This window comes from Aulonocara sp. 'chitande type north' Nkhata Bay, linkage group LG20 (assembly GCF_057382095.1).
Source record: "Aulonocara sp. 'chitande type north' Nkhata Bay isolate Kocher_YH1m ecotype deep benthic linkage group LG20, A_spYH_male_GT1.1, whole genome shotgun sequence".
In the NCBI taxonomy this organism is placed as follows: domain Eukaryota; kingdom Metazoa; phylum Chordata; class Actinopteri; order Cichliformes; family Cichlidae; genus Aulonocara; species Aulonocara sp. 'chitande type north' Nkhata Bay.
Window position 1 is genome coordinate 26752290 of NC_141363.1, and position 13228 is coordinate 26765517.

General features: G+C 40.8%; 1 protein-coding gene across 1 annotated transcript in view; it reads left to right on the forward strand.

Moving 5' to 3' along the window:
- The first annotated feature begins 2366 nt into the window (after positions 1–2366).
- The window catches only part of fam120c (family with sequence similarity 120 member C), a 41779-nt gene continuing 30917 nt past the window's right edge, over positions 2367–13228 (forward strand). The window contains exons 1-3 of the mRNA XM_086278545.1: positions 2367–4073; positions 10220–10466; positions 10630–10712. Of these exons, the coding sequence (XP_086134671.1) occupies positions 3558–4073; positions 10220–10466; positions 10630–10712 (846 nt within the window). The 5' untranslated portion in view covers positions 2367–3557. The remainder of the gene's footprint in view (positions 4074–10219; positions 10467–10629; positions 10713–13228) is intronic.

Below are 13228 nucleotides of genomic sequence, written 5' to 3' on the forward strand. Positions count from 1 at the left end.
CGTAGGTTTTATTTGAGCCCTACAGCCAGGGGCGGTTCCAGGAGTTTTAAATGGGGTGCCACGGGGATTACAAGAATCAGGGTGTGGAGGGCGGAGGCTCATGGGAAATAAAAAAACAAAACAAACAACCTCAGAAATGAGAATTAAAAACCAACCAAAAGCACCTGAAACATATCGAAAATTTGTTGTAACAATTTAACGTGAAGTCCTCCTAAGTAACGCTGGAAATAATATGATCACCGGTTGCTACGGAAACGCACGTATAACTTCTTGGTATTAAAATCAGCAGTAAATAAAGTGTAGCATCAAAAACATGCCAGTGACTGCTTTGATTTACACAGTCGCCTTTAGTTTGTTATTTTTTCTGCAAACACTCGCTAACTACTCCAATGGTAGTAAAATGTGAATAGATGGGCCTTTAATGTTCGCCTTTGAAGTAAAAGCTGTGCCTCGGAGCCGCCAACATGTTTCAAAAGGTGTAACACTGAGTTCAAAGGGGAATGGTCCCCGTTTCTGGTTTCTGTCACACTTTTCACAATTTCAAGTGCGTAGCTGCAATGTTAGGAGAAAAATCACTTCCATGCAAATTACATGCAACAAGGTTTTTCCTTGGCAACAGGTGGATCTCTAAGGAAAAATATGGCCTACTGATTGATCTCTAGCCAACATGACTGGGGCTTTGGTAAATTCAAATTCAAATTCAAATTTTATTTGTCACGTACACAGTCATACACAGTACGATATGTAGTGAAATGCTTGGACAACTGCTCGTGACCTAAAGAAAACAAAAAAGGAAAAGGCTATGAATAAGATAGGAAATAAATATGAAAAATTAAAAAGGGTAAATTTAACTAGGAAGGAATAAAATATAAATTAAGGTTAAAAATGAAATAACTGTACAACACAAATTAGAATGAAGGGTAAATTTAACTGGGAAAGAATAAGATAAAATATATAAATTAAAGTTGAAAATAAAATAACTGTACAACAAAATACACAATATAGAACTATATAAGAATGTATGAAGAAATATAAATAAATAAATACACAATAACAGCAGCTGTACAAGTAGTAACTGGAAATGAAGAATATAATGTCCAGTGTTGTGCAATCCACATTATGTCTTGTGCAGTGCAAATATGCTTAAAGTGATTTAAGTGATGAAGTGAAAACAATGTCCAGAATGTCCAGTGTGTGTAAGAACTGTATGTGTGGGTCAGTACTGTGTGGTGGTGTGATTGAGAGACCGTATCGCCTGCGGGAAGAAGCTCCTCCTCAGTCTCTCTGTGTTGGTCTTCAGGGAGCGGAATCGCTTTCCTGACCTCAACAGAGAGAACAGTCTGTTGTTGGGATGGCTGAGGTCCTTCACGATCTTCCTGGCCTTGGTAGTCATTCTCCCAGCAACCTTCCAACCAGTCAGGGAATAATCATTTTTCTTTCATAAATGGTGGTTGCCAGATGACCAGAGCAGTCTCTAAGCTTGACCAGGGCCTTATTCACACAATCCTCCATCCAGCAGTCACATGTTTGCAAAACTTCAGTAGTCTGGATACAATACTAAACATGCTTAATGTTACTGAATGGTAGAAGTAAATAACAGTGTCTCAAATATCCTTTTTCACAGAATTACTGTGGCTCAATGTACAGAGTCTAAAGTGAAATAAACCATTAATGTGAGAGAGCAGGTGAGTCTCTGCTGGGCAGACGTTAGCAATGTTAGGCTTTCAGAATTTCTCATTTAATACATCCCTCCTGAGTCACCACAGGCTCAGTTACTCTTCTAGTCATATCCAGAAATCAGCTTGAAAACCTTGCACAGTGTTCCCACAGGTGGAGTCCAGAGCTATTCTGATTTCCCCTCAGACCACGCCACCTGGTTTCATTTCATTCTTCATTTCCTCTTTCTTTTCATATAACTTGTATAAAGACTTATTAAGATGATTTTTTTAATACAGTACGTTGATTTTTCTCAACAGCACATTTGATATATGCTGCCACAAGGAGGCGACAAACTCAAAGACTTTCGGCACAGGTGGGACAGCGCCATTCTACCTGTTACACTGCTTAAGTAACTGATTCATTTTAAACTACCACCAATTTATATCTATTTTGTAGTTGACCACTTTATACTACTTTGATTCCTTGAATAAAATGCTTAAAAAATCTCAACACGATAGAGATTGGTGCGTCAATATCAGAAATATAAAACACCAGCTATATTTCGATACATTTTGCTTGCTTTTATGCTTTTATTTTAAAGAAAAAATAACGGTCTGCACGTTGAACTGTCAAATAATCACGTATTTACTGGGTTCACTTGGAGAACTGCTGCTCTCCAGCTTTTTTATCCTCGTACAAACCGTCGCTGGCAGTTGTAGTTTTTTCTCGTTGCCGACGCTCGTGTTCTGGACGGACGCTATGCCATAGTCAGACTACTGTTCCCGTCGCTCCCCGCGCTCTGCCGCGCCTCCTTCCTCGCCTCCCTCCGCCTTCCCTCCCACTCCACTGGGCCGCGAGGAAGTCGCAAGATGGCTGACGTCGCTTGGAAGTAACGTTCCCCTCTGCAACATGAAGCCGTGAGCGTGGAAGAAAGCGAGGGAGGCACCATCGGGCTTTTATTTTTATTTTCTTTTAGTTACTTTTCTTTTCTTTCGTCAAACATCCATCTCATTCCGCGTCGTGTCCGCCCCGGACTTGTCTTCGGGAGTTGACGCGTCAAATCACGCCGGGGACCCTGCCAGCAGCAGCTAGCAGCTTAGCCACAGTTAGCAAATATTAGTGCAGCCAGGCACGCTGCTCATTAGTTTGTGTTAAATTAATATTCTGACACCTGTTATCCTGCACGCTGGTGTAGCACACGTGCTGAAATTTCCCAGAGCCAGTGGCGAATAAATGTGAACATTTTCATCTGTCAGGTTTAAAAAAAAAACGGTTTTCAAGCTGCTCGGTTCACCATCATGTCCGCGAACTGGCCATCCAGCCTGTGGGTTTGCTAACTAAAAAAAGCGCAGTATTGCATCTGTTTCATGTGCACAAAACAGCGGGATTTTTTTTTATTTTGCAGACATTTCTCGGTCCACCATCTCGCTGCATTTTTGTTACTCGCTACCGACTGCATTTTGGAAGCTGGTCTTGTTAAAGCCAAATTATGGGAGCAGGAAACGTGTTAAACTTTTTCTGGTAGGTAGGTAGCTACACTGGCCTTTTCTGGCATCTCACCAAAAATCCACAGGGATGGACACTAAACTGAGCACCCTCGACCAAAACTAAAGTAAAGAAATAAAACAAACAAATTGGCATTTCGATATCTTGGGATAACTACCAGAAACAGTCGTGCGGCGGTGCATGGTGACTCGTTTTGCTAGGCAGCGTGACAGCCAAGTTGGTTTGCTGGGTTAACTAAACTACAGTTTTGTCACTACATCGGAGACCAGTTAGCTTTGCCCCGGAGTGCACAGCTAGCTGCAAGTCTCGCCCCACAACACGTTACAAACACGGCGTACAGAACGTATTCAGAGCCCGCTCCCGGTCAGACGCACCGGCTCAATAACACCGTCATGGGAGTGCAGGGCTTTCAGGAGTATTTAGAGAAGCGGTGTCCCGGGGCCACGGTCCCCGTGGACCTCCTCAAGCTTGCCCGGACCGCGGCCCGCCAGCCCCCTCACCATCATCACCCACACCACCACCCACATCACCCCGGGCCCATGCCTCCCCCGCCCCCGCCTGCCAGGATCCTAATCGACGCTGATTCCGGCCTGCAGCGCCTGTACGGCGGCTACCAGACGGACTGGGTGTGCGGAGGCGAGTGGAACGCCATGCTGGGATACCTGGCCGCCCTGTCGCAGGCCTGCTTGTACCAGGGTGGCCTGGAGCTGGTCGTGGTTTTCAACGGCACCCTGGGGAAGGAGCGCTGGCCCGAGTGGGCGCGGCGAGCTCAGAGCCAGCGACAGACGGCGCAGCTGATAGTCAACCACGTCGGCAGCAAGGCCACCCCGCCTCCCCGGGCATGGTTCCTGCCCCCGGCCTGCCTCAGCCACTGTGTCCGCCTCGCCATGTTCCGCTTCCGAGTGCGGGTAAGCAGATCAATCATGGCTGTGTGAAAGTTGTTTTATTGTGGTCGTGTCATACGGCGTGCCGCTCATTTTACACTTGTTAGGTGCAGCAGGCCCATTTAGCTGTTTGCATCATTCACAACCGTTTTAACGCCTTCCCTGGTTTGTGGCAAGTGCAAGAAGCAGCTCTAACCACAGAAACGAGTGAACACCTGAGTCTTATTATTATGCTTATTTTTTCGTTGTTTTTTTTTTTTTCCGTTGTTTTTTGTTTTTGTTTTTTTTTGCACAAATGCAATCACTTTCTGTTAAAGCAGTGTTTTTTGGACTAGCTCTTTCCACCCAGCAAAGCCAGATGTCAGTTTCTAGCTGTTGCATGTGGCTGCTGCTCTTTGCTTTGTGGGGTTACAGCCTCCAATGCTTCAGACACGCCTGTTCTTTTGGCCACTGGTAGTCCCAAAATCCTGAGCATAGGTTTTTTTTTTTCCAACCCACTAGATCTGGAGCGCCAGACACTTATTCTAGTGCACTCTTTGTGATTTTTTTTCCCCCCCTCCCATCTTTTCTGCATCATTTTATGCTGCATATATCTGGGATGTAGTGTATAGTCTCACTCATGCATTCTGTATTGCTTTCATATGCATTCTGTATTGCTTTCATGATTTCATTTCTGGTCTCTTTTGTGCTTGTGGACCAAACATGAGAATCAGAGTGTGAATACTTGATAATTCTGTCTGAAAGTGAGCTAGTGAGCTACTTCTGTGATTTTTTTATTTTTTATTTATTTTTTTATTTATTTTTGGAGGGGGGGGGGGGGGGGGGGCGATATAGCCTGCTTTTGCATTACACTTGTCCAAAAATATATTTATAAGTCCCTGAATTTTAATGTAGGATTTCTGCCTATTTAAGAAAAGAAATTCTACACTTTCCATATACACCAGTGATGATATTTATGAAAATTTGCACAGGCTTTTTCTACCCGGTTGAGCTACATATTTGCTTCTAGCTGTTGTGTGTAGCTGCTCTTCTTTGCACTCACATGCGTTTGGAATCTGCTGGGACCGTCCTCACCTTCCCCATCTGCTCCAGTTGTTCCTTGAGCCCCTAGTACTTGTCAATCATGGATGCAGGCTTAAGCACAGGGCATTTAGTTGCACTTATTCATGGTGAATTTTTAGGCCAATTTTCACCTTTCACTTTATGCTATTAATATCTGGGGTATAATTCAGCAAATCTCTTGGGGAATTCTGCATTACTTTCAAATAATTATTCTCATTTATTTTCCCTTCCCATAGATGTGATTCAGTTCTTGTCAGTCCTTTTTTGTTTTTCCTCGTGTTTAAACATGAAAGTCAGTGTAAACGGCTGATAATTCTGCCTGATAACAGGCTACTTTATTGTCTTTTGTTTGAAGAAGTCACCTGCTCAGAGGTGCCTAAAATACCTGTCCAAAAAGGGATTTCTAAATGCCTGGATTTTAATAGCTTAGATGTGTTTCAGCAAGATTTCTGTAGATTTGATATGTCTCACACAACTGTCATGATTTTAAAGAATTTAGCAATTGGTATCTCTAGCTGGTCCTTGCAGCTGGTGCCCCGTGTTTGTAACGGTCTGGAAGGAGGTGAAGTCTGTCCAAGATAAATTCAGATATAGTGATAAATGCTTGGTCTAAAAGAATTTGTCATTCCAAAGTGGAGATTGGAAACATGTACTTTAAGGCATGACCTGTCTAGCCTATATATTACATAACATGAACTCGGTGAACTTTTTTATACATTGTTGAGCAGCTGCTGAGTTGGGAGCACTATTTATAGTTCCCAGGTGACTTACAGTGGTATACTTTGAATTAATTTGTATATTTGAGTTAGTTGGTGTTTCAGAATAGGGCTGTTTGATATAACGATATATAAATCGGATGACGATATAAAAACGTCTATCTTTAATTTTACGCTATTGTTTGTTTCGTGGTGTCGCAAAATAAACTGTTTGAGGCAATATTTTGTCATCGTTTTGATGGTCACTGTAGTGGCTATATTAATTTCTTAAAGTTCTCTCTTTCTCTTATATTTAATATAACCACACTACAGACGGACAAGCGCCTGTTTTTATGCGTTGTGGTTAGCAACAACGACGGTAACACCATCGCGTGTCCGCTTGTTTATGTTCCACATAAGCCTTTCACAATAAAGCTCAAGACCCTGTTGAGACTTTTCAAAATAAACTGAATCACGTGAAAGAGCAGATTATTTACAGATGAGAAGTAAAAAAGAGCCTCCAGGTGCTAAAAAATAAACCTTAGACTCAAACGTTAGAACAGGCTTTTCCCCGCAGCACGCCGTGTAATAAATACTCAAAGAAAACGGCGGCCGTTACAACTTATGTCTAAAAATGTATAGTTTCATGCAGGAAACGCTTCCCGCAAGTCGAGCTGCCCGAGATTCACAGAATTTACAGAAAATGTTACATTTTTGTGATTTATATCGTCGTCAGACGATAGAATTATTATATCGGGATATGAGATTTTGGTCATATTGCACAGCCCTATACAGAATACTAGAAATAAAATATTTTTGTGCATCTGACCTTTTGAAACATCAGTAATGTGCTTTATAAATGCACTGAACCACTCTGCTGTTATCATACAGTAATGTGAAATATATAATGCATCCTAGAGAGCCATAAATGTGCCTCTAGCAGTCCCCTCTTGTCAGCTTTATGTAGCCTGCTGTCATGTTTTGCCTTTGATCTACATTCCCATAGCTAGTATAACAAAAACACAGTGCCATATTGTTTCCTGAGAGGATACTTGTTAGAATAGAAAAATCCCACCTACATTACAACACAACACACTCTGATGCTTCATGTGCTCGTACAGCATCGTTACTCACAGTTCCCATGTGTGCACGCTTGTTTTGCCCTACCTGTATTCTGAGAAACTGTGTTGCTTCTGCAGCTCCAAGTATTTCACCTCTGCTTGCATTGCACCTTCACTTTAGTTACTGTTGTTCTTATCTGTGCAGCTTTGGGTCTCTGCTTACTTCTATGTGTACTGGATGCCAGTTTAGTGTTTTTGGAGTTGCTACACATGCCTTTTTCTGGTCATTAAACTCTGGTATTAATTCTAGATATACAGACTTAAAGCTGAAACTAATTGTTTACTTTTAGCACTGGACTGTGTGGCTAAAAATTCACATCACAATATTTTTTAAGATTCTAGCTGTTTTATTGTATATTATGCCATTATTGATGTATAATTTCTATTTAAGTGGGCATTCATTCTTCTGTCAGAAACAAATTGGTAAATGGTAAATGGCCTGCATTTGTATAGCGCTTTACTTAGTCCCTAAGGACCCCAAAGCGCTTTACGCTACATCCAGTCATCCACCCATTCACACACACATTCACACACTGGTGATGGCAAGCTACATTGTAGCCACAGCCACCCTGGGGCGCACTGACAGTGTCCGGCGAGGCTGCCGGACACTGGAGCCACCGGGCCCTCTGACCACCACCAGTAGGCAACGGGTGAAGTGTCTTGCGTGTCTTGCCCAAGGACACAACGACCGAGACTGTCCGAGCCGGGGCTCGAACCTTCCGATTACAAGGCGAACTCCCAACTCTTGAGCCACGATCGTTTAACGTTTTAACATTGTTATAAACGTTAACTTAAATAAAACAAAGACCATACAACCAAAACAATTAATAACCTACTCTTAGTCTTAATAAAATTAAATACATTTGAATATTTGTAATAGTCAGGTATTTACTGAGGATGTCCCTGGCAACTAATTTATTGAATGTTTAAATATGCAGGGGGAAAAAATAAGACTGACTAATCCCCCCCCAAAAACACTCAAAATATTTGGGACTAAATACAGCCTATTGCCATGGCTATAATAACATCTGACAACCAACTGCTACACATCAATGTGTAACCAACTAGTTTCTAATGCTGACTAGTGAGGGTGGCAACGTTTAAATATCTGGCCAACTAGTTATGCACGTCTCTAGTGTTTACTGCATGTTGTGGCTTGATTATTGAAATTTTAATTAACATTTTACTTTGGATTTAGCCACAGGCCTTTATAAATATGTCACTCATTTTGTCTTGGGTTGCAGACCTTTTATTCATAGCATCGTGCATTCATCCTCTCCTTTGAAGCACAAACGCAATCATCATTTTGTTCAGCTCGATTTGAGTGGGCTTAAAGAGTGTCCTTGGTTTACAAGCTATCTCAAAACAGTAAAAGTCATAAAAGGATCCAACAAACGAAGGTGGAAGGATCATCACAGTTAGCGCAGCCTTTTTCTCAGAATCGCTGGGCTTTATAGTCAAATATATTTGCATCTGCATGCTCCACCACTTTCACGTTTTTAACCCACTGATTTGTGCGTTGAATTAGGTATACAGTATATGTAGTTGATGGGGGGAAAAAAGACTTAAAGATTTTTTTTTAAGTTCAGTAAACTAATGTTGAGTAAACTGCGTTATATAATTGAGCTTACAGCATTTTTTTTAACACGGTAGTTGTCACCCTAAAGTTTTTTTTTATACATCAATCAGTGGTTTTCTTTGCTCCCATTGGTAGTCACTTCAATTATCCACCTCAAAATTTTGAATTTTCACTTCGTACACGCCCACTCTCCCTGTCGCTAACTGTTGTTGCTACCAGTCGCTGAATGTCATTGTTATATCGCTGCTAGGCTTTTAAAGTCTGCTTCACTGTTAGTTGATTTAAAAGCATCATCGTGTTGTAGTGGTTCTAGCACTGTTGAATAGTAACTAATTAGTATTTCCCAATGATAATAAATGTCTTGCATCGTTTTGACATTGTTCATTCTTCAGTTTTATTTAAGATCTTAAAATGGATTGATTCTTAATGTTTGCTTGGTTTTAGTGATACAGAGAGATGAAATAGTTTAAACAAGTCTCAATCATCCTTGCCATCTTTGTCCCATATTGCATTCATTTGAAAAAAAGATATTTGATTACAAGCTCATTAAATGGAATTTTAATAACAAAGCTTTGTCTAATTATTTAGTTTTCACATTGATCAACGCTGACATCGATTAAAAAGATTCCACATAATCCCGAGGCCGTAGTGCTCTCCCTCTATCTGACAAAAATATGGCCCCTCATCCACAAACTATGAAGAATATTACGCGGCCATATGTTGAGAAAGATGCATCACCAGGACACTGAAAGTAACCGGTACAGCACAGTTTTGCCTCAGATGTAATTTTGCGAGCAAACAGTGTTTTATGAAACCTTGTCATGGACCGTGGAGCAGAAGTATTGTGTTGGCATAAAATGTGTCACTGCCAGTTTTAGTCTGTCATCTACATTCATCATAAACGAAGTATGTTGTAGTGACAGCTTGCACGAGAGACTGTCATTTTCTCCATTGGCAGTCCACTTCAAAAAAAAATAATAATTTCAATTCCTCTGAAATGTCATCTGGTCTATAAAACATTGGGGAGTACTGAAAAATGCCCATCGTGATTCACCAACCAGCTGTCTTATACTACAGTGGTGTGGGTGACCAAATTCTACAGTCCAATCTATCTAAACCTCCCTTCAGCTCTCTTACTCTGTGATCTCATTAGACCATTTATAGTCTCAACCACTGGCTTCAAGTTTTAATGAATGCAGCAGAAAGTTTATTTTGTAAATTATGGTCCCCATTGGTGTAAAACAACAAAAACCAGTTGGGGTAAAGCAGGGTAAGGTGTGCTGTGTGATTGACAGCTGTGCTAGCCTATGGTTGAGCAGCGTTCCATGTTTTCTCAGACAGATAGCTATTCAAACAAAAAGTCTCAGGTTGAGGCGGAACATCCCAATGGCTAGCTCCGTCACTTGTATACAGACTTTAGCAGCAGCTCAGCTTTCAAAATAAGAGTGTGCAGGCTCTCCACTTGTAAACTTGTATAGAAAGCTAATAAAATAAACCTCCAGGCTCTGTGTGGGGAAACGCTGATATCAAAAAGCCACAAATTAGAGAAGCTAAGTTTGAGTAAAACTTGTCTCTTATTCTTAAAAAAAGCAACTTAAACAGTGATCAGATAAGCAATAAATAACTTTTTCTTAATCCATTTATACTTTAAATATGAAAGAGGTGGTGCGAAATTTCATAGAGCTAACAAATTTGTCTTCTCTGTATCTACAGGTTGTACAGACTTTGGAGGACCACCACCAGGAAGTGCTCTCTCTCTACAGGGACTATGGATTTGCAGGCCTGATCGCTCAGGATTCAGAGTTTGCCCTCTGCAACGTCCCCGCCTACTTTTCCTCGCATGCGCTCAAACTGAGCTGGAACGGAAAGAACCTGACCACACACCAGTATCTGCTGTCCGAGGCCGCCAGGCAGCTCGGGCTCAAGACACAGCACCTGCCCTGCTTTGCTGCTCTGCTGGGTGAGGAGCGATACAATGGCACACACCTCAAAATCCAAACTATATACCACACTTCTTACTTTTGAAGGACACACCCCTGTACGTGGGTTATAATTGACAGCTGCCTTTGTCTGTTGTTTTTGTTCACTGATGCAACAAAAAGTTAAGAACTTCTTTCTTTCAGGAAATCATATTTTGCCTGATGAAGACCTGGCTGCCTTCCACTGGAGTCTGCTGGGACCAGAACACCCACTAGCCTCCCTCAAGGTAACGATTGCTTCTTTGTCCATAGTTCTCTGCGAATAAAAGAAAATATTAGCTGTAACAGTATGTAATGTCACATGAACCCTTACCTCATTTTTAAACAGAACTAGACTATTTATATATGACACATTTTACAGAGGGGTGTCTTATTTTTCTCACTACGTTTTTTTCCCCCTTTTACAACAAGATCCATCTGTTGATCTTTAGAAGGCTTTTATTGTGAAATGTTTGTAGCAAATGATAATAAATAAATGTATTGACGTGTTCCAACAAGCTGACTGTTAAAATACACCTGAAGTGTATCACCGGATGGAACCTGTTTCCAAGAAAGGCCTTTGGTCCCGTGGTCCGGGTGCAGTGCTTAAGTCACATGCCTTCAACGTTTCCTCCACTGGCTGTTTTGAACTTTGATGTTGTGCCCGCAACAGTGGCAGACCGACGTTGTATTACAATTAATGGCTTACAGAGTGCCGAGTGTGGTGTGTAGCACTGCTAGCATTTGCAGCCTTCGTCCACACTCTGCACAATGTGGTTGATGTGGTTTACGCTGACACGGCATTTATATGATTGTGTTTTCAAGCTTGAAGTAATGCAGTACGCTGCTGGTTCACTTGCCAGTCTTGTCTTACTTTCCATCTAGCTTGCTTATAATTTCCCATCACACAGTGTGTGGTAAGTGTTGTCAAAGGTCGGGGCTCCTGGTGGCTGCATTAAAATTTAATTTTACTTTCAAAAGTGACTCTTTGTGCCAAGATATAACAGTATAGCCTAGTTCCCATTATCCTGTAAAAAGCAGACAACCTGGATTCTTATAAATATTTTACAGTCAGTTCTGCTTCAGTGGATATAAGTGATCAGGGATCAGATAACGTTAAACGAGAGAGGCCTTGCCCCTCAGTGATATTGTCAAAGGTTAACATCCAAATGAAATGTTCTTCTTCTTTTGATATGATTATGTGAATACTGTGAATTCCATCCATCCCTTTAAAGCACACAGTCAGCTATGGCTGAAAACCCCCAAAATACAGGTAGTGTTTATCTTTGCTAGCCAGACAAATGCAGAGGCAGATGAACCTTAAAAAACGTTATTCTGACAGTGACTCAAGAAGTTGTGTACTGGTGGCAAGCAGTCAATATTTTAATTCTACATTGGTCTGTGTTTACTTTGCCATGCCTCAGCAGCAGTGCACCAGTTGCTAGAAATAGTGCTAACATAAAGGTTAGCAGTTTGCAGCAGGTATGGAATACCTGCACTAACAAGTTTTGCTGACGATAATTGAAAGGCTCAGATGACTACGCTATCCTTGTTGACTTTTCACCCTCTTTCTATAGTTCCAATAAGTTTAACACTTGTTCAGAAGATTTTCTGTTTTAAGGGTGACGTAAGTTGTTTTCTACTCGCTTCTTATCTTCACTTCATCTTCCTCTCATCTGTTTTGTTTCTCGTATATGAAGAGGTGTACCCACATTGAAACTGAGAGCAGGGAAAGAAGAAGCCGGTGTGACCGGTAAACAACAAATTTTAATGAATTAGTTCCCTTACATAAATACAGTTATCTTGTTATCAGCAAATACCTGAAGCAACACCACCGGTATCATATTGGAACTGGAAAGCAGATCTCCCAGTTTAATTTGTTTTTTCATTTTTAACATTTATTGATTTCCATTAGTGATTACTTATCTTAACATTCCTTGGCAGGAATGGTAATTCTTGTACACATATGTAGATTGACTTCAGAGGTTAATCTACACATGTAGGTTAATCCAAAAATCTATGTTCACAAGTATTTCACAAGGTAAATAACTTGTGAAATACTTGTGAACATAGATTGTGCTCATGATCATGAAATGTCATGTTTTTTTTGTTTTCTTTTGGTTTTTTGTGACAGTCAACATGGCTTTGTAAGTAAAGTGTTTCAGCAGGTGGGACTGTTATTAGCACTGTGGCAAGAAGGTTTTGGGATCTTTCTCTCCAGATAATCTGGCTTCTTCCCACAGTCCAAAGGCTTGCGTGTGGAATCTGTCAGTATGCTAACCAAAGAAATGAAGCTTTGAAAAAAGTGGCAACTGCGTTGTTTCCCACTATCCATGATCTTTTAAAGACTAGACCTAACCTGTTTATGATGTCTGACCCTAATCACATAGTTTAGCTTCTAAACTTGACAGTGAGTCTTTATGACTAAACATAAGTTGTTTTTCTATACCTAAATCTCAGTCATTTTGAATGCCTGGCTCTAACAAAGTGGTTTTCCATGCAAATTAATCATAAAATTAATAGCATGTTAAAAAAAATGTAGATAATAATCTGTGACCTATGAGACTCGAACGTTGACATTTTCACTCTTTAAAAAAAAAAAAAGGAAAATACACTTTCGTGTACATGGACACAAATGACTACCTTTGAAATGGGTCAGATGATAGTTAAAGTGGAAAATTCCTATCCAGAAGTCGATCAATAGTTTAGAGTTTCTGATATTTACTACCTGCCACGAAATGCTATTGGTTAATCATTTCTTTCT